The 22,677-nt window shown below is 33.4% G+C and overlaps 1 protein-coding gene across 4 annotated transcripts in view; it reads right to left on the reverse strand.

The window, feature by feature from the left end:
- DPP10 (dipeptidyl peptidase like 10) overlaps nt 1-22,677 on the reverse strand; it is a 1,392,171-nt gene that overhangs the window by 65,161 nt on the left and 1,304,333 nt on the right. For all 4 annotated transcript variants that reach the window (XM_074399882.1, XM_074399881.1, XM_074399880.1 and 1 more), the window contains 3 exons: nt 18,281-18,378; nt 11,487-11,610; nt 4,046-4,084 (listed from right to left, as the gene is read on the reverse strand). In XM_074399882.1, coding sequence (XP_074255983.1) covers nt 4,046-4,084; nt 11,487-11,610; nt 18,281-18,378 — 261 coding nt within the window. The remainder of the gene's footprint in view (nt 1-4,045; nt 4,085-11,486; nt 11,611-18,280; nt 18,379-22,677) is intronic.

The raw sequence follows: 22,677 nt of genomic DNA on the forward strand, positions 1-22,677 counted from the left end.
AATTCAAATTTCCCATCCTTACCACTCATATCTCTACAAACATAAATGCCAACCTACAACTGTGACCCTATTTGATTATTTTTAATTAAACTCTAGTGGCACATTATTACATCAATAGAATTATTTTTGAAAATTAAATGATGGAAGTTACATATATATATATATATATATATATATATATATATATATATATATACTGCTCTCTTTCTTCAGGAAAAACATTAAGAAAATGAATTTATCTGACAAAACATTGCATTTTTCCTGCTGGATTAATGAGAGTGATTATATATACAGTATAAAGAAAGGCTTTGATATGGGTCCCGAGTAGGTCTGTGCAATGGCCTTCAATCCCTTTTAGATGACTTGGCCCTCTACTGTCTTTCTAATCTCATCTTTTTCATTCTCTTGCTTCTTCACTGGGTTTCTTCATCATCCTGCTCCAGGGTTTTTGTATTTTGTATTCCCTTGGTCTGGCTCTTCCTCTTATCTCTTTCAGGTCTTCTTATGAATAAGGTGTTTTCTTGTAACAGTGATTATCATGTAAATTAAGCTTAATAATTATTTACTGATTGAAGCAGTCAATTAAGAACTATTTTAATATACTGAACAGTCTGATTTTGGCTTCATTCATAATACATTTCTTGACAGTAAAATAAGGATATTTCCTTATCTGCCTTATGAACATTCATGAAAATGTAAGTAATATATGTTAACAAATTTAAAACTCTAAAGTAATATACCATTCAAGATTGGAAAAATTGTATAACTGAGCATAGATACTGACAAAATACTTGACTGAGTGAAACACTTCTTTAAACTATAGTAAAGTTAATAATTCTATTTGTTCCATCTCCTGCTCTTGCGGGAAAATCCAAGAAACTCTGTCTTGGAGTTTCTTTTGTCTGAACAACCTTTCTATCTTCCTTTTTCTGCAAAATCTCACTCATTTTTTACTTATTCTCATGAAACAAAAGAATTTCCAAAATTTCCCTAGTTAGGAAATCTCTCTTCAGATATTCTAAAAAGTATCTTGTATTCATCACTATCATGGATTCCAATGCACTCTATTATATTGATCTGTTAACATGTTGGCTTTCTTCACTAATCAACTAATAACTAAACCAAATTTTAAATTTTATCTGTTTAGCTCTATTGTCTAGGACACAGTAGGTTCCAATTCATAATTGATGAATAGACAAATGTATCAATAGTGAGCAAAAATACTTGTTACATACATCACTCTATCCACCAGATTTACTCCCACACAGCAGGTCCTCCCTTACCATTCTCCCTTTGTGCTTCTCTCAAAAGACGAATAGCCTTTTTCTCATATACAAATATATAAGCAATCTCCCATTTACATAGCCTCCTCCCCAGTTCTAGAATATTAGAAGTAGTTCTGAAAAGGAATAGACGGGGGCTACAATCTCAAATGCCTTGCTGGACTAAGAAAATCTGCCCCCTACACTTGACAATGTCTGGTGATAAAACATTCAGTTCCATACAGATAATGCCAGTTTCATAACATTATGCAAGTCAGTGTTTTTGACCCACAAGGCAGTCAACTGGGGATACTGGACTCTACCCCTTGACCAAATATATTATCCATTGTCCATCCCAACTACAAGTCCCTTGAAAGCTAGACCAAGGATGCATACTTCTCTTTGCCTTTTCTACTATGCCAAAAGAGAGTATATGATCATTCTGTTAAATTTATAATTATCTTAGAAATTTGCTGCTTATTACTGCTACCATGCTCATCCACTAAATTTCATCTAATTCAAAGTATTTCATAAAATTCCCTTAGAGCTTCTGGAGAAAAAAGGATCAACTGTGATAAACGACCAACAGCATTTACTAATTGAATAATTAATAACTGGATGCTTTGTTTTTTAAAAAAGTTTCTATTAAACATTCATAAATTTTGGTTTTAAAAATTAGATAGCATAATCTCAAAAGAGCATGCATTATGTTGACATATGTTAAACTATTATGAATGTCACTGGCAATAAAATTAATAGGAAAAAAGATGTTTAATAATGGAGGGCAATTCAGAAAAGATGTTTAATAATAGAGGGCAATTAATAGGAAAAGATGTTTAATAATGGAGGGCAATTCATTATATTTTTTATTTTTCATTGTTCTTATTTTCTGTATCTAGCTGAAATTTGTGAGTCTATTATTGGCTGTAAAATCAGGTTTTTTTTCAATTTTATTTTGCACATTGACTAAGGTAAAAGTATTTGTATTAACAGATAAACATGTATGAAGATACATATATGCATAATATATATACAAACATATCTGTGTCTATCCATCTACCTATCCTTCAGATAACTAATTATTTATAATCCTTTTTCCTTTTTTATCTTAAGCATTCAGTAAGTATCTATAGAACTCTTCTTACAAATTAAATTCTATACTAGGCATTTGGTTTACAATTAGGAGCAAAATTATAAACATCCCCTTGCCCCTCTAACTTAGCAAAAAACCAAAACCCAACACCAAAAAACACAGCAATAATTGTGCAAGTGTTACACAAAGATTACATTTGACTTTCATGTAACTTTTATTGGGAGATGTGATTTGGTTAGGCTAGTTAGAGGAAGTGATTTCCTAAGTAGGTGATTTAAACCAAAGTTTGAAAAATAAATAGGCTTCAAATAAGGAAGTTTGAAGGAATTTTGTTCAGAAGGAAGGGCACTTATGAAGTCCCTGTGCATATGAGGGTCCATGTAGCTAGACTGGAGAAAACAGGTAAAATGATTATATAACACAGAGTTGAAAAAGCTTTCAATTTAATCCCTTGTGGACCTTTTAGGGATGCCAGTCTTTATCTGAATGACAGAAAGAAGAGAGGAAACTTCTTTGAGTTATAGAAGTGCAAGTATGAGAAGAATATTAGTAGCGACAATTAAATGCATATTTTAAAAAAGGTCACTCAGCCAGCCTGCAGCGTGAACAGATTGGCAGGTGCCTGAGGGCTTGAGACTTGCTGTGTCTGTAGTTTGAACATGGACAGCGTTTGTAAAGTAGAGAAAAATAAATTAACTTAAGAAATGTTTGAAAGTAAAATCAAAGTAAAATCTTTATATGTTAATTACATATATAGATAAAAATGAGAAAAGATTCAAGGATGACTATTGGGTAAATAGTTTTAAGATCTGAATGGATAATTACATCATTGACTCCTATGATAAAAATAAGTAAGACTGACTAAAAGAAGAATGTGATCAGTTTGGACCTGGGGAGTATGAAGCTATTTTTACAGATTTAGGAGGAGATGGTAAGCATAAATTTAGATATTTCAGAACTCATTTAAGTGTCTTGATAAATGTGAAAGTCTCAAAATAATGGGTGGTCATTAACACCATAGACACCTAGAGAAAGAATACAAAATAAAAGAGGGCTTTAAAGAACAAAAAGAAAACCAAAGCAAACCATACCACGTATATTATTTCCCTTTGCAAAAAGTAGTAATGGAGTTAAGAGTAAAATGAATTCAGCTATATTTAAATAAGCTATTGTGTTTCTTTCTGAATTGCCCTGGAGGAGACCCTGTAACAGTGATTAGGTTTTTAGTCTGTCATGTTCTTAATTCCAGCCTCATTTATGTCACAAACTAGAATTGTGAGCTAGAATACAACTAAGAAGAGAAGCATTTATTTAAATAATCTCCATGATCAATTTATGTAGAGGTCTGGTCAATTTTTAAGAACAATGCTAAGAATTTCCACTATGGTTAGGTCCTGAGTTCTTTCTCCTTCATCTACACAAAAGCATACTTACATAAAATATTTTAAAAAGTGATTCTGACAGTTATTCTGCAATTTATGTCTCATAAAAAATAGAAGTAACCTTTTCACAAATGATATCACAGAAAGCCTAAATCATAAGTGATCCTTTTAATGAAAAAAAAAATCACCCTTTCAAACCTAGCAAAGCCTTAAAGTCATACTTTTTTAAACAAAGTTATCACATAAGAAATAGGTGAACATAAGGATGGACACAATGGCCAAAATGTGACAGACCACCTATACTATACCTGCTTAGAGAGCCACGTATCTGATGTCATCTCATATTTCTGAAACAAAACAATTAACTCCATGAAGCATCTAAAGGCCAAAATGAGCATATATCAATTTAACTTTTTTTAAACACAGTTATCATCAGGTTTTCCCCCCTCTCTTCAACTGGTGAAATATCCTGAGAGATCTCATTGTCATTATTGATTTAATCTGAATGAGTAAGTAGAGAATAGGGACTAAATGATAATTTAATTATAAAGTCTTTTCTTTGGTGAACTCTTTCAGAATTCCCAGCAGCACCTCACCAGGGATAAGAGATCATTTTCCAGCTCTGTTTGATTACCTCATTCAAACTGTTCTGAGCCATCAGACACTGTCTCTTTTCACCTCTAGGCATCACTGAGGGACAAAATTATTAAGTCCTTCAAAGGAACTGGGCAAACAGCCAGGAATAAAATTTAAAAGTGGACATTCTTTCAATATTTAATTTATTCATAATCATGGCCAGTTTTTTTCTTCTTAGTACCTCAGTCTTTGAGAAAAAATAGCAAATATTTGAAAAGACAAAATTATGTGTCCCTTCAAAACAGTCTTTGATCAGATCAGAGCCAAAATCATATTGCTAAAAGCAAAATTAAACTAATTTGACCCCAAGGTAAATATGTGTAGATAGGACAAGTTTTAGTAATACCATTTACATTTAATGACATAAAATAGTTGTAATTTTCTCAAAGAAATGATTCTATAATAAAAGTATTCAAATTAAGAAACATTAATAACAATGTATTAGGGGCTTCCCTATATGCAGAGGTACCCTTCTCAAATTGCTAATAACAAATTATTTGTAGGTTTTTAAATACTAATTTCTCTTTCTAAATCCATATTATCATATTATAATTGATCACTTTCTCTTTTCAGAGCATTTTCCCCATAGATATTCATTACATGAAGATATCAAAAAAAAAATCTAACTGAATCATTTCTTTATTCTCCATTTGCACCCTTGCATTAACCATTCTTGATATCTGTAAAACACAGAAATAAAATAGATTCCAATGCCACTGCTTGTTAGTACCACCAGGTATTAGTAGAACTCATGAGAGCCCAAAACTTCAAGTGTTATTGTTTGTCTCATTATTTCAATTAACAGAATGGAAAATCTTTTTAACTCCACACATAGAATAAAATATATTAGAATATCAACAGGGTGTCAAATCAAAAGTAGGACAGGACTACTATATCTATTTTCTATTGAAGCATTTCTTTGCAGTTAACTGTATGCAATGAAAATATTTAGAATATCCTTATCTAGAAGGGCTTCCTCTAATTAACTACAAAATATGTAGGTCAGTTTTTTTTTTTTATTGTACTTTAGGTTCTGGGGTTCATGTGCAGATCAAGCAGGATTGTTGCATAGGTACATACATGGCAATGTGGTTTGTTGTCTCCCTCCCCCCATCACCTGTATCTGGCATTTCTCCCCATGTTACTCCTCCCCAACCTCCCCATCACCCCATGGTGCCTACCCTGCCCCCTCCCGACAGACCTCAGTGTGTGATGCTCCCCTCCATGTGTTCTCATTGTTCAACACCTGCCTAATAGTGAGAATATGCAGTGTTTGATTTTCTGTTCTTGTGTTGGTTTGCTGAGAATGATGGTTTCCAGATTCATCCATGTCCCTACAAAGGGCATGAACTCATCCTTTTTATGGCTGCATAGTATTCCATGGTGTATATGTGACACATTTTCCTTATCCAGTCTATCACTGATGGGCATTTGGGTTAGTTCCAGGTCTTTGATCTTATAAACAGTGCCTCTATGAAAATACGTGTCCATGTGTCTTTATAATAGAATGATTTATAATCCTTTGGGTATAAATCCTGTAATGGGGTTGCTGGGTCAAATGGAATTTCTATTTCTAAGTCCTTGAGGAATTGCCACAGTGTCTTCCACAATGGTTGAACTAATTTATACTCTCAACAACAGTGTAAAAGTGTTCCTATTTCTCCACATCCTCTCCAGCATCTGTTATCTCCAGATTTTTTAATGATTGCCATTCTAACTGGCGGAGATGGTATCTCAATGTGGTTTTGATTTGCATTTCTCCAATAACCAGTGATGATGAGAATTTTTTCATGTTTGTTGGCCTCATGTATGTCTTCTTTTGAAAAATGTCTGTTCATATCCTTTGCCCACTTTTGGATGGGTCGGTTTGTTTGTTTTTCCTTGCAAATCTGTTTCATTCTTTGTAGATTCTGGATATTAGCCCTTTGTCAGATGCGTTGATTGCAAAATTTTTTTCCCATTCTGTTGGTTGCCAGTTCACTCTAATGATTGCTTCTTTCTGTAAAGATGCTCTGCAGTTTAATTAGGTCCCATTTATCTATTTTGGCTTTTGTTGCCAATGCTTTTGGTGTTTTAGTCATGAAGTCCTTGCCTATGCCTATGTCCTGAATGGTTCTGCCTAGGTTTTCTTCTAGGGTTTTTATGATGCTAGGTCTTACGTTTAAGTCTTTATTCATCTAGAGTTAATTTTAGTGTAAGGTGTCAGGAAGGCATCCAGTTTCTGCTTTCTGCATATGGCTAGCCAGTTATCCCAGCACCATTTATTGAATACGAGATCCTTTCCTCATTGCTTGTTTTTATCAGGTTTGTCAAAGATCAGATGGCTGTACATGTGTGGCATTGCCTCCGAGGTCGCTGTTCTGTTCCATTGGTCTGTATCTCTGTTTTGGTACCAGTACCATGCTGTTTTGATTATTGTAGCCTTGCAGTATAGTTTGAAGTCAGGTATCATGATGCATCCAGCTTTGTTTTTCTTGTTTTGTTTTGTTTTGTTTAGGATTGTCTTGGCTATGTGGGCTCTCTTTTGGTTCCATATGAAGGTTGAGGTGGTTTTTTCCCGTTCTTTGAAGAAGGTCATTGGTACTTTGATTGGGATGGCATTGAATCTATAAATTACTTTGGGCAGTATGGCCATTTTCAGAATATTGATTCTTCCCAATCATGAGCATGGAATGTTTCTCCATCTGTTTATGTCCTTTCTTATTTCCTTGTGCAGTGGTTTGTAGTTCTCCTTGAAGAGGTCCTTTTTATCCTTGGTTAGTTATATTCTTAGGTATTTTACTCTTTTTGTAGCAGTTGTGAATGGGAGTTCTCTCATGATTTGGCTCTTTGTTAGTCTGTCATTGGGGTACATGAATGCTTGTGATTTCTGCATATTGATTTTGTATCCTAAGACTTTGCTGAACTTACTTATAAGTTTAAAGAGATTTTGGGCTGAGATGATAGGGTCTTCTAAATATACAAGCATGCCATCTGCAAATAGAGATAATTTGACTTCCTCCTTTCCTAATCGAATACCTTTTCAAAAACTTTCTTGCCTAATTGCTCTGGCTAGAACTTCGAATACTATATTGAATAGGAGTGATGAGAGAGGGCATCCTTGTCTAGTGCCAGATTTCAAAGGAAATGCTTCCAGTTTTTGCACACTGAATGTGTGATATTGGCTGTAGGTTTGTTGTAAATAGCTTTTATTATTTTGAGATATGTTCTTTTGATACCTAGTTTACTGAGAGTTTTTAGCACAAAGGGCTGCTGAATTTTGTCAAAGGATATAGGCCGATTTTTAAAATTTTACTTTAATACTTTATTTAAAAATCAAGATCGTGTCTCACTATGTTGCCCAGGTGGGTCTTGAACTCGCGGCCTCAAGCCATCCTCCCCACTTGGCCTCCCAAGGAATGGTAGGCATTTTCTTTTTTTAAAGACCGAGTCTCTCTTTCTTTGCCACCCAGGCTGAAGTGCAGTGGCCTGATCTTGGCTTACTGCAACCTCTGCCTCCCAGATCCTAGTGATTCTCCTACATCAGCCTCCAGAGTAGCTGGGATTATAGGCATGTGCCACCATGCCCGGCTAAGTTTATATTTTTAGTAGAGATAGGGTTTCTCCATGTTGGTCAGGCTAGTTTCAAACTCCCGACCTCAGGTGATCTGCCTGCCTTGGCCTCCCAAAGTGCTGGGAATACAGGTGTGAGCCACCAAGCCAGGCCTATGTTTATTTCTGTATATGTATATGTACATATATATGTCTCCTTATTTATATATAAAATGTTGTGTTTACATATATGTTTAACTTCACTCTGAACTTAAATATTAATGTAATCTTATTTTACGTTCCCACCTGCAAAGAATGAGAATTTTTGTTCTTCACATCCTCTTTAACAGTTAATGTTGTCAGTTTTTTATTTTAATGTAGTCATTCTAATGATGTGTATTATTAGTAGAATTGTAATCCATATTTTGCTGTCGAATGAATTCAGTACTTTTATTTATTTTTAATTTTTTTTTATATAAAAATGGGATCTCATTTAGTTGTCCATGCTGGTCTTGAACCCTTGGCCTCAAGTGATCCTCTCATGTCAGTCTCCCAAATTACTAAAATTACAAGGATGGGCCACCATACCTGGCCAAATGTTGAGTAATTTTTCATGTGCTCATTATCTTCCTTATAAGTAACTGTTCACGTTTTAATGTTTTTATGGGGTGTGTTATTACTGAGATACAGAATTTCTTTATATGTGTTTTTGTCTGACATACATTTTGCAAAATATTTTCTTCCAGACTACAGTTTACATATCCATTTCCTTAATGGTGTCTCTGATGAGAACTTTCTAATTTTATTGATGTCCAATTTATTATATAATTAATGAGTTTTTGGCTTATTCAGTACAGTAAAGTTTTATTTCATGTTTTCCTCTAGAACAATGACAGTATTAGCTTTTAAATTTAGGGCTACGATTTATCCCAAATTGATTTTAGAATATGATATAAGATGTCAAACATCATTTTTTTTTCCACAATAGGAATGTCAATTGTTTCAGCTCCATTTTTCTGCACTGAACTTCTTTGGGCACCTGTGTAGAAAATAAATCAATCCTATAAATGTGGGCCTCTTCTCTAGAAATCATTCAATTTAGTGACTTATTTGTGGTCCTCATCCCTCCACTAGCAGCTCCAGGTTTTTGTGGCTTTTTATTTATTCTTGAAATCACGTAGGGCTAATTCCTTAAATTTTGTTCTTTTACAGGATTGCTTTGACTTGTTCAGGTATGTTTTGTTTCCATATTAAGTTTTAAAAATTGCTTGTCTATTTCTACAAAAAGAATCAGAAGGGATTTTAATTGGGATTATATTAAAATTATGATTAAATTTGGGTCTAATTGGTATCTTTACAATATTAATCTTTTCTATTTAAAAACATGGACTAGCTTTCATTTATTTAGGTCTTTCAAATGCCTTTTAGTAACATTGTATTATTCAGTATTGGAGTATTTCACGATATTCGTTAAGTTTATGATTGTGTAAAGTTTTAAAGATTTTAATGGTGTTTTAGCTGATTTTTTTCTTAATATCACTAACATAGAAATCATGTTTTACTGTTTCTCCATTCTTTATTTTGAAACAAATACAAACTTATAGGCAAGTTAGATGACTGGTTCAAGAAACTTGAATACCCTTTGGACGTACTTGCCAGTTGTTTATATTTCATCCCATTTGCTTTCTTAAAAATTGTGATTTTGTATTCTAGATTTTTATTGTAGGCTTTTAAAAAATGTACACAATGATGTTATCGATAAATACAGACTTACTTCTTCCTTTCCTAACACTGTAACTGATTTCTTCCTAAGTTACTCTGAGTTGGGCTTCTGGCAAAGTTTGCATCATAGTACTGAGAATGGATATCCTTACCTCACTGCTAATCTTAACATGAACAAGGTTAGTGTTTGCACATTCAGTAAGAGGGTACTTTATGAATATCTTTGAACAGATTGGGGATGTTTCTTCTTACTCATTTATGTTGAAAGTTAGCATGAATTGGTTTTGAATTTTGTCAATTGCTTTTTGTCATTTATCAAGATATTTAATTCTTTTTTCCTTAACTGAATTACAATGATTGGTTTTCAATATTAAACTAATCTTAAATTCCTGGAATTAACCTCATTGATCGTAAAGCACTATCCTCTATTTATATTGATGGTGTTGAGTATTGATATATTGATATATTAAGGACTTTCTCATATTTTTGTTGGTATGGAAAAATCACCTAAATTGTGATTTTCCCTTAAAAAAAAAAAAAAACAAACTTTGTTCTGGTAGACAGTTAATTTACAGACAGATGAACTTGACACCTTAGAGTATAATCTAAAGGTGATTAGAAGGTGTCTAAAACAGCCATACTTCTAATGCTCTTTCCTTCTGGGTTCTCAGTTGAATACCCAGGGTTTTCAGTGAGATCTCTTCACTATTGTTGTTCAGAACTCTAATCCCTCTAAGTACTTTGCAACTTGCAGATTCTTCCCTTGCTACAAAAATGTTTAGTAGTTGTTTCCTTTAAGGCAATGTGGAGGCATATATGTATGTACAGCTAAGCACTGAGTCTAATACGTAAGGGGTCCTCTTCACAGATTACTAGAGTTCTTCTCTGTATAGCTCCAACTTCTATGGTCCCTGTCCTATAAATTCATCACCACAAAAAGCCTCAAACTCTGATTCTCCCTGCCTACTTAGATCACCGAGATGTTTTTGCTTTGCTTGGGCTCTATCTCCTTGCCATTTGGTCTCAAAAGTGTTGCGAATAGAAACTCAACAGGTTGATTTTGTACATTTACTTGACTTCAGCATTTATGGTCATGATCCTCCTATTGTCCCATATCTGAAAAGTTGTTTTGTATATTTTGTACAATTTGACAGTTGTTTACAACAGAAAAGCTAGTCAGGTAACATTTACTTCATCTTTTCCAGAAAAGAAGTTTGAAAATTCAGTTGTTAATCTAAAAATCCTTTACCAAAATGTCATACACATAATATAACCATTTAAACTTTTTGCAATGTTTTCTCTACCAGGAATCTTAAAAAAATGACACATTAAATTTACTACAGAGTTTATAAAAACTGATATTAGGAATTCAAATATAACCTGATTTCAAAACAGAGGGTTCATAAACCAATTTTTACTAGTTTTATTTAATTTCAGGACAGAAACACTGTTATTTTATCAGATCTACCTGAATTACAGAAAAAATAAATAACAGGGATGTATTTAAAGAGGATAGAAAATAAATTTTCTATATTCTCAAGTTAATCAAAGACACAATATAGAGAAAATCCATATCTGAGAATGAAGCTAATCTGTCTTGGATTAATCTTCATGCTGTATAATAATTAATTGTGTTTTCAAAAGCTCAATTTGTTATCTTCTGCTTATTATCAATATTGTTCACTTCAACGTTTGGAAGCTTTACAAATTAAAATATATATTCTTAGTAGAATAATTCTTTTCCTACTAGTTTTAAAAGTTAAACCCTGAATTTTTGCACAATACATTTCCTGATCTCTCTTTGTAAAGTTGCATAAGCTACTTTACTTTAAGCATAAAAGAAAAGTAAAGTGTACTTACTTTACTGCAAGCACCAGTAGTGGTCTCACAGACTGTGAGGATAGAGATGTTCTGAGGTCGGTTTAACCATCTTACCACAGTCTTGGTATTGCTTACCCATTTAACCATAGTGATATAGTATTCTCTAGTTTGGAAACAAAATTAAAACACATGTTTAGAGCCAGAGCACTGGGATAATACCAACAATATACATTTGCCATTTTATACAAAAGAATAACGGAACCACTATAAAGATGTTGCTTCATATTAATTTATAGATAGATAGATATCTTCTCTTTTCAACATTTACATATATAAAAATATATGTATATGTATGTATTCACATGGGCATATACATATGTATACAAATATACAGATAATTTGAGAATAAATTTGAGAGTGAATTATTTCCCAGAAAAGTAATTCTTGGAAAAATCAAAACAATCACATGCTAGATATTTATGAAAATTATCTATAGATTAGTATTCCTTTAAGTGCAAAACAATTATATATTTGTAATGGCAAGTTTTTTTTTTCTTTAAAATCGCAATCAATGAATCATCAAGAATAATCTTTTCCAATTAAAAGGCAAGGGTTATTTCTGGCTTAATGATTATATCTTTTACATAACCTCTGTGTTATTTCACTTTATATGTGGGAAGCTTGGCTACAATGGTATGAATGGTTTCTTTCGGTCTTTGTCAGTTGTGGATCAAGGACCAGTCCCAATCTTAATACACAGTATTTTTTACAGCATTGTCAGTTACCTTGTTTATTTGGAATATTTTTAAACCAAGAAGGAATCAAATTAAAGAAGATGAAAGTCTGTTAAATTCTTGGTATAATAAGGATATAATTCATGGGGCCAATTACGTCCTCAGACTAACTGGAGATAGGAAAAAGTTTATGTGTCTTCCTTTATAACACATATATTTGGACATGTATACGTTATGTCACAAAGCTTCCAACTCACATACAAGAAAATAAAATCATCAATACTCATCAATTTATGGTAGAAATTTAAAAAATTTTTCTAAAATATTTCCCAGTTTCAGAACAGATTAGTTACTTCAGAAATAGCCATCCAGTCTATAGCCATACCAGCCTGAATGTGCCCAATCGCACCTGATCTCAGAAGAAATAGCCATCCATGTAAGGAAAGAGCTATCAAAGTACTGTATTACAACTAATTACCTAGTTTTATATGACTTAGAAAATATCAACTACAGAAGAATAACCTCGTGATACTAATGCTGTCTTTAGATACATCTGGATTAGATATCCAGCTACACGAATGTTACATATCTAATATTACTGAGTAGCTACTATTTCCTCTAGAAAACCTGTTAGCTGATCAAAGTTAAGATGTCAGGAAAAGGGCAAGCATAAGTTGACATACAGGAAGGCTGTCATATTTTTTTCAACAATCTCTTCAAGACATCTGGCAACTTTCACAACTAGCTGAGCTCTGCTTGAAAACTGCCATCTAACTCAGTAAAATCAAAACATGAAGTGCCCTAAATAAATAAAGGAACATTGAATAAAATATGCAGCTGGCTTAGGTATAATCTTTGTCCATATCAGTAGGCTTTGTGATCCTCCAAAGAACAGTGTCCTGCTCACTTTCACCGTGTGTTGTTTAAGCTGATTACTTTGCATACACTATTATATTTAGCAATGTGAATACTGAAAAGTAGAAAATGAAGTATTAACCTTTAATAGATTTTTCTAGAGAATTTAGCTTATAGAAAAATGATAGTATGTACTATAAATAATCAGAAAAAAAAGGGCTGAAGTGCTGAATAATTGATGTAAATGTCGTTGAAATTTGAAGCAAAAAATTAATTTGAATATTGTAAACAACTAACCAAAGACTGCAAAATCAAGGTCATATTTTCTGGTAAAAAGCTAGATTGAACTGATATACAGCTGATTTTCAAATCCAGTCAGAAATGTGTCTCAATTACCTGCCATAATATTATATTTTATACAATACGAGGTAACAAACTAATACGAATAATTTAAAAAATAAATAATAACAACAAAACAGAATTTAAATACTCATCCTGAGAGGTTTTCCCTTTCAAAGTTGTTCTCAAATGAAATGTTACAAGAACATCTTCAAATGCCTCACAGGCATGACACAATATATTTACTAGCTAAGATGCCAAATTTTGAATTTTTTTTTATTTTTTATTTTTTTTGAGACAGTCTCACTCTGTCACCAGGCAACAGGCTGGAGTGCAGTGGCGCGACCTCGGCTCACCGCAACCTCCGCCTCCCGGGTTCAAGCAATTCTCCTGCCTCAGCCTCCTGAATAGCTGGGACTACAGGCATGTGCTACCACGCCCAGCTAATTATTTTATTTTATTTTTTTTTTGTATTTTTAGTAGAGATGAGGTTTCACCATGTTGGCCAGGATGGTCTTGATCTCTTGACCTCGTGATGCGCCCGCCTTGGCCTCCCAAAGTGCTGGGATTACAGGCGTGAGCCACCACGCCCGCCCTAAATTTTGATTTTTAAAAAAAGAATTTAATATTTGGAAAAGAATTAAAGGCCAACCAGTACAAACGTGGTGAATACTGATTTTTAAGGGAACACTAACTTAGTTGTAAAATGTTAAGTTGAAAATCATTAAGTTACAGCAATACACTTATATTTATCTTTGACTAAATATTGTGATTACTGTGTCTGTTTCTACATAATGTGCCTTATGGTCATAAGCAAAGCATAATCTGATGTGAGATACCTCATTATAAACCTTGCTTATACCCAAGAATGACCTTGCTTATGGCAAACAGAATCTGAAGAATGAAAGTTCTCCATAAAGTTGAATTTGTAAAGTCTAACAAGGGACCATTTCAAACCATTGAGATTTCTATATTAAAGTGTTGGAAATAGCCAAAATGGAAGCTCAAGTAGAACTTGACACATAGGCAAGGAGGACAGATATATCTATTAACTAAATCTCTTCCTATATCATTTATTTCCTTGCCCCAGGAGTCTAGGTGTACATCTCCCTGTGAATCATACTGATTAATCATGCTTACTCATAAGTATTCAGGCTGTCTCTGAATGAGGGAGTAGGGAAGCACCCTTACCTGGAAATGTCACACTCCTTGGCCTGCCTGCTGCAGATGTAGCTGTCCTCCTGGAACTCCATCTCATGAACACATTAGATCTGGTGTTCCACGACCAGTGGCCAGCAGAAGTGTCCCTTTCTTATAACTGGATTTCCTGCTTGTTCCTAGTCTCCATGGCTCTGGATTACCCAGGAAGTCCTCGAGGATCTGGTCCTCTTGAGCCACAGAGACAGAGACAAGCTAGTTAGAGGGATTGTACTCAAGTCAACAGAGACTTTCTATCAGCTGGGTGGTCTGGCACAGAAGATCTAATTGTCCACAAGGTTATGTGAAATGGAGGCCCCAGCATCACCTGCAGACAGGTATGTTAGAAGTTACATCGTGTTTTCACGGCCTTCCTGTCCAATCACTGCTCTGTGTTTGCACCAAAATAATTGTAAAATGTAGTTACTTTGAGCTCATTCTCTTCTAGATAATCTGTGATGTCTTACCAAAAGTATCCTGTGATGGTATTCATGACCAAATTACAGCTAGTGTTCTCCAAAGACATCTGTTAATAACTATGCATTACTTGTAGGAAGGACACTTCTATGAACATGGGTTAATTTATTAATTAAATTTTCTTGAAAAGCACAGATATTCCTTGGAAGAGTAAGTGATGTAGGCTAGATATACTTAAAGAAATAGGAAGAGGAAGCACGACAGTGCCAAGCCCAGAGTGACAGGGGAAAGATGACCATGTTAAATCAGTGATGCAGGTTGAGAACAACAGGTCACAAAACATAGATGACTTTAGAAAGACTTCTAATAAGTAAAATAATGCTAAAGACATAGAATAAGAAGACACCAAATATAAATTATTAATTTTACTCTTCAGACTAGAGAGGCCTACACAAATAACCATGTATAATTTCTCCAAATTAATGTGACTTATCGGATCTGTGGAATATCAGCATGATTCATTTATCATAAGATAAAATTTCCCTTGAAAGTAAATATGTATTTTAAAATTCACACTTAGATTTTCTAATAAAGGTAATGAGTGATTGCAATGCCTTAAGTGCACAGTACAATAATTTGGCAAAATGTTTCTTCCTTCAAAAGATGAGATAACCCATCTAACTCCCACTGGTTCTGGAAATATTCAAGAAGGGGCATTATCTTAGTTTCTACGATGCTACTTTCTTTACAGAATCAGTACAGACCGTGATTCAGATAAGGATAAACTGAATGGTGATGAGACGAGTTTGAACTGAATTACTTTTGAAGAAAAGTTGAACTTGGTGTCTAAATTGATGAAATGACTTTAGCTGAATCAGACATAAATAAACAAATAAAACAATTGAAGAAAATATAAGGTTAAGAATTAGGAGAAGAAATTATGCCTTTCTGTACATTATCTTATCCTTTTAATTTTTTTTAAATCATGTAAGTTAATAAAAAATTATTTTACAGTCTTTGATGAGTATAAGCATTGGGTTGAAGGGACAGTCTACCAAATAATGATACCAGCTAGGGGACCTTTTTCTATTATAGTGATAAACATTGGTTATTATAAATAAGTAAACCAATCATCCAAATAAACAATCAAAAAGACCACCACCAACAAAAAAAGACCTAGAATCTTCAATTCAAACAACAAAAGAAAGTTCTCCTCTAGGTTGGAAGTCAGAGAACCCAGTTTATAACATAGTGCAAGTCATTAAAAAAAAATTCTATATTTATCTATTGTTCTTCCCTGTATAGACACAGTCATATATGTATTCAATTATTATGCTACTCATCGTGGCAATTTTATTGGAAGGAAGAAAGCTAAGAGATGATTATATTTGTGGTTTACGTGTGTTGGGGAAAAAAGTACTAAAAAGGAAACCAAAAGGAAAAAAAGATAGTTTGTAATAGTACTGACAGACAGAATATGATTCACTTATTGATTGCCACTTCATAATCTAAAGATTATAAAAATATCCCAGATGCCTAAGTAACATACCAAAAAAACTCATAAATGTAAATTACTATAAAATAATTATTTAAATATTCTGCTAATGAGAGTTTAGGCAGTATTTCAAACTATACGGGTAGCTATACTATGAACACAACACAAACATCAAAAAGAAGAGAGAACATTTGATGTACTTAATAGGACGTGAAGAAAGTATGTTATTAATCATTCAATTTATATATGTTTATATTTATATAAATAGATAATTAAAATCAAGGCCAGGAATCAAGAGCTCCTTTTGGAAAGCAATGTGGATATTGTAAAAATTTATTCCCATTTCAAAGAGTTTTTTTGAAAGGAAAAAAATTAGAAATTATTATTTCAAGACAAAGGAATTCAGCCTTGAGACTGGTAGTGATTTATCCAATGAGACAAATGAAATGGTGGTAGACGTGTGACTCAAACACTCCTACTCTAGTTTCCTTTCCTGTTATTCAATAGCGTTAAACAAACCAGATTTAAAAAATGAGTTAAGGATCAGATAAAATGTCAATAGTGTCCATAATTGCTTCATTTGTAACTTAACCATTCATGGCCGCTAGGTCAAGCTCAGAAATAAATGTTACTATTTGATTTGGTCAACTTTATTACATTACATATGTCAATTCTGGCCTATCTTTAAGGTCTTCCATCCAATGTGGATGAAATGCTCTGCAACTTGATGAAAGAGGCCTTACTTCATTTTCTACTTTTGTTATCAACCAGTCCTGAGCCTCTATCTCAATCATTTACTCTCGATGGGATTTATCTTTTCCATCAGGAGGAGGAACAGTTTATATTAGGTAGTTAATGAGTCTTCTGGTATAAGCATTCCATAAACTGTTATTACGTTTTCAAGTAGGTAAAATTTCCATATACATCACGCTGCACTCTCTGTAAAAATGACCAACTGGGATGAAATTTTCTCTAAATACATCAATGAAACAAAATTTGAATGAAATTTCTGTTGGAACCAATCACCCTGATTGTCGATATCATCAAAATAAACTTTGAACTTAGCCCCACATTATTCAATATAATGTGAAACCATTTTTCTAAATCAGTTGTCTATCCCATCTCTAGGCTTGCGATAAATTTCCAAAGAGCTGTAGTATTTGAAAGAATCACTTTGAAGTCTGAGACCATGCTGGATTTCAAAATACACATAATTATTTGAGTAGCTGTTCACTGCTGAAGATTTTGTTAATATTAAAATTATACTTCTGACCCAACAAAATGTGTTTTCTCCCTGAACGAGCTTCTTAAATATAAAGATTTTATATGTAGGATATTTTGAGAAAAAAAATCATTAAATGTCTCTGTCTGGAGAAGAAAGCTAGAGAATCCTTGGCAAAACTGTGGGGAGGAAGTTGGAAAAATTCACAAATTCCAGAGAGATTACACACTTTTAAAGAGCACCTTGAAAAAATATGTGGAGCAACTATTTTCTTGAAGAAAATTTAATGGAAAAAGATCCTTTGCCATCTCTGTCACATCTCCAGCAAAAGACCTAATTCTCAGTATCAGTCTCTTCAGTCATGTTGTGGTGCTGATAATCACCTTGGAGCTAAATGCTTCTTGGGAACAGCCAGACACCGAGAATGACTTCATTCCTCACTAATCGAGGCAACTGCAGCTTTATTTTCAAGTGTATTTGTTGAACTGATCACATCTCTCTCTAAACTGCAACAAAATGATAATTGAAGTGAAGATATCTAGTTCCCCATAAAAGTGAAATTGAAATTGCATACCTTGATTTAAAGCTGTCAGGTGGCATGAGCTCCAATGTGTGAGTTGGTCCATATAGGTTTACAACATATAATTTTATTGTTGGGTTCACTTGACCTGCCTTTGAGAAAATGAAAGTTGTAGTACAAGTATATTAAGCATTAGAATATATTGAGCTAAAAAAGAAAAGGACTTTTGATTCATTTACTGTTTTGTATTAGAAGAGAAAAAAAAAAGTTTAATTCCTCTGAGGTAAAAAGGATTTTAAATTCGACAATATGATTGCTTTCAATTGTTTTTTTCAGATTGCTGCTTCTCAAGCATTTTCATCAAACAATTAAAGGTGATAGGAAATTGTGATGACTTCACTCATTAGGCAGTGCTACAGTGTTCTTTCCCTAAAATGGCACCAGTAGTTCAAGTAGCTACTCACATTAGAGGATATGAAATGCAATGGGAAGAAGGTTTGGCTAATCAAAAAAAAAAAAAAAAAAAAAAAAAAAAAAAAAAAAAAAAAAAAAAAAGGAGAAATAAAGAAAAAAGGAAAGAAGAAAACCTACCCAAACTAGGTGCCCCATGCTTAAAATTCCAAATATCCCAGGCTTTTCTTTTAAACATCACTAATTACTAAATGGGATGACTTATTTGCATAATTGACCCTTGGGAGGTGGGCCATGGGCAGACTGCCCTCACTGAGTACTGAGTACCTGGCATGAGGAGCAGAAAGGCAGCAGCAAGGATAATGCAACTTGAGTTCAGTGAATCAACATTTTATTAAATAAATAATAACTTGCAGGCATAGTAGTTGGTATGTTTCTGGCGCATAGTAGACACTAAAGGCATTGTGTACACTATCTAATTAAATGTCCCTACTACAGTCCTAACATGTAACCATTTTCTTGGTCACGACGTAGAATCTAAGCAAACTGTGCAAGGTGAAACACTTAAAACTAAGAAAGTTAGTGCCTAAACCCAGGTTGCTCTTAACTACACTGTCAATGTTGTGCTTTCTGTTCTTTCCAACAAAATGTCCTTCAAAGTTTTGCCAAATATACTGTGAGTAAGTAGGGGCAGGAATGAGAACTTTCAAGCAGTTTGAATGAATGAATGAATAATCACATCAATGATGTACCAAACTGCTTGACTACTTGTGGCTCAATATATTTCTAAACAATACACCATTACTTTTATGATGTAGCTGATGCTTAAAGAAGTCCATGTGAGATATATACAGAATAAAAAGGAAATTAAATATTAGTTGAATTTAAAGTTCTGATAAAAATCTAAAGGGAATGATTAAACTGATTTAAAAATGACAAAGATCCATTTTTAAGGAATTGGTATTGACAAAATCCAGAGTTAAGTCAGAACCAGAATCAACATAACACATTCTACCAATAGCCAGCAAGAGCTCCTCATTAACTGTTTTGCTAGGATATCAAAAGAGAGTAGCACATTGGCAGAAGTGCATCATTCACTGGTTAGAAGTATTGAGCCAAAGGAAGAAGTCAGGAAAGGTTTCCACTATGGAAATGAGGTAACTATTAAGAGAAATTGTGAAATTGGTTTATAGAGTAAAGGGCTCCCTGGAAGATAAGCTACCAGCCTGCCACACACCAAAGACTACAGAATTTATGTAAGATTCTTATATATAATCTATGTAAGAATTTGCAAATCTTTTCATTATTCCCAAACCTGACAGTGCCTCCACACATTTGTTGGGCAGCTTAGCCTTCTGTGCCTCTCAAGAGCTTCCTTTCACATCATTCTTGTTTTGATTTAGTTGTCACGTTTCTCCCTGAAATTAATGGCCTTATCTATTTAATTTTTAGTCTACCATTTCTCTAGCTGGATCAGGTATATTAAACTTTAGAGCTGGATATGGTATTAGCAGTGCCATTCAAAGTGTTGTTCTTGGACCAGTAACATCAATCAGCATCTCCTGGAACCTTACTTAACAACACAAATTCATGGACCCCACCTGAAACCTTATTCAGACTTGGAATTAGAATCTCTGAATGTAGGCCTATGAATCTGTTTAAACAAAATTCCCAGATAATGAGTGTGCAAATTTTAATAAAACACTGATCTGTATCTTTATCCTTATCTATTTATCTATCTACCTAACAGCTCAGTGGTCTTCAAAAGTTAGCCAGCATCAGAATCATTCAGATGTCTGGAGGAGCCTGTTAAGCTACTGACTGCTGAAGGCAGTACACCTCCAGCATGAGACTGATACCCTATGAAGCTGGTGAAAGCACCACCTTTTGAGAAAGGGCTTAGCTTAATGTGTAAGTCAGAGAAACCTGAGTCCAAATGTTGACTCTGTAATTTACTTGGCATGGCTATGGGCACATGCTAAAGAGTCTCAAGTATCATTTTATTTGTCTCATTTTGTCATATTCTTTGAGAATATGTCACAAATCAGAAATTTTAAGTCAAAAATTTCCTGCCTGTAGATAAAAATATCTCATAGACTAATAAAAAGGTTTATATAAAATGCTGAAAATAGTACATGGTAGTGAATTAAAATGATAATTATTAAGACACTAAAAGTTCTTTTCTAGTTAGTGAAAAGCTGTGCTTCTATTTTTTTTTATCATTCAATACACTGATTAAAGCAAATGGGAAATTTAATTAAATTAGATCTTTCTGCAAATTCTTACCAATGATGCAGTTTTATGGTATACTTTGTTAAAGACATATCGGTTATCATATCTTTAAGGCAATTTCCTTTCTGTCAGCAGTAATATAAGCTTATATAGGATCACTGATACTCCAACTAACTTCTACATGAACACAAACGAAAAGTTGTGCAAACTCGTGGCCAGTTTTCAGATAAAATGTGAACAACTCAACTAAGCATTAGGTTGCCTCTAAAATTCAAATGTCCAGCATTCTATAATCTCATATTTGTATCTTTCCATGAAGTTTTGAAATTAAGCACACATCACAAGTTCATAGTATATGGTTCTGTAAATTTTAATATTTGAATCATTTGAATCATTTCAATACTTTGCAGACTAGAGGGTATTCATCTATTTGTTTTTATAGTGACACTTGCCATGAAGACTGCAAATCCACAAATTTATTATTCCAAAACACAAGCCTCAATAGCAATTAACCTTACTTTACTGGCAACTAAATTGTCATTAAACAAGATAATGTTTTAATTAAAAAGATTAACCTGAGGTGACTAGGATAGAACTGTGCATCTCTTTTGTGCTGAATTGCTAATGATGGGGTATTTTATGAGTTCTGAATCATGCTGAATTAAGTAAAATACAAATGTATTTGTTTACTGTATTTCATTAGTAAATCTGACAACATTAGGTATTTGTTATACACATTTTCATCTAGTTTAACTTAAAGCACAATTTAGTATAAACTCTGTATGTTGTTTCAATACCCAAAGGAGCACTTTTTGAAAGTTTATTGAATAAGAGTGAATTGGAACAATACATTTGTTACAGCAGAAAACTAACAAAACATCTTTGAAATGAGTAGACAATAAAAAAATCTGAAAATTGAAGTAACATACGCAAAATAATACTGAAATTAATTTTAAGAACAAGGACCAAAACAGATTATTTTATTGACTCTCCCTGTCTTTAGTGCCTGGGTAGGTGAAGATGGTCTTCCTACTAGAAATCACCTGATGACTGAATATCTGCATATTTTTATTTTTAATAAATATTAATGGTAGTCATCGTATATAGTTATATATATTATTTGCATATATAATGGCAGATGTGAGGCTAAGAATGGCACCCATATACAGCTAAGTGATAAGGAATAAATGGAGCAAACAGAGCTCCACATATATGTGCTAACTTGACAAGGAGATGTTTCGATTTCAGCTGTGTCTTTGGAAATACAAACAGTTAACCTGTGGTGGTTTTATAGAGAGGGATGAAATCAATAGATTTTAGTTGTTTTTTTGATTCACATAGAAAAGCCATATGCATTAGCTGCATCTTCAAACTGCCTTCTTAGATCTAGACTCATGGTGCTTGAACTTGGCCACTCTTAGGCCTCATAATTTTGATGAAATCAATAGATTTGAGTTTTTTCTCTGTTCTTGAAATCCCTCTGACTTGTATAAAAGCACTAAGCCTTTTAGAATCTGTTTGCTTATTTGTAAAACAGAGGCAATTGTGATAAAGACCAAATGAGAAAAAACCAAACAAGTGGAAAGTCTCCCTGAAAACCTAAAGTTTATCACTAGCACATGTAATTTCTACAATTAATAAACAAGCGTTATCATTATGCCTATCTTTGCTATTAAGCAATATTAATTTATTAAAAGAAATGATCAAACAAAAAAGTAGGTTTATATTATTGCTGACATAATTTATCATATAATTTGTCATAAATTACCATAAATTATCAAATAATAAAGTATCTAGGTTTATATTAT

Source organism: Saimiri boliviensis, chromosome 5 (assembly GCF_048565385.1).
Source record: "Saimiri boliviensis isolate mSaiBol1 chromosome 5, mSaiBol1.pri, whole genome shotgun sequence".
In the NCBI taxonomy this organism is placed as follows: Eukaryota; Metazoa; Chordata; class Mammalia; order Primates; family Cebidae; genus Saimiri; species Saimiri boliviensis.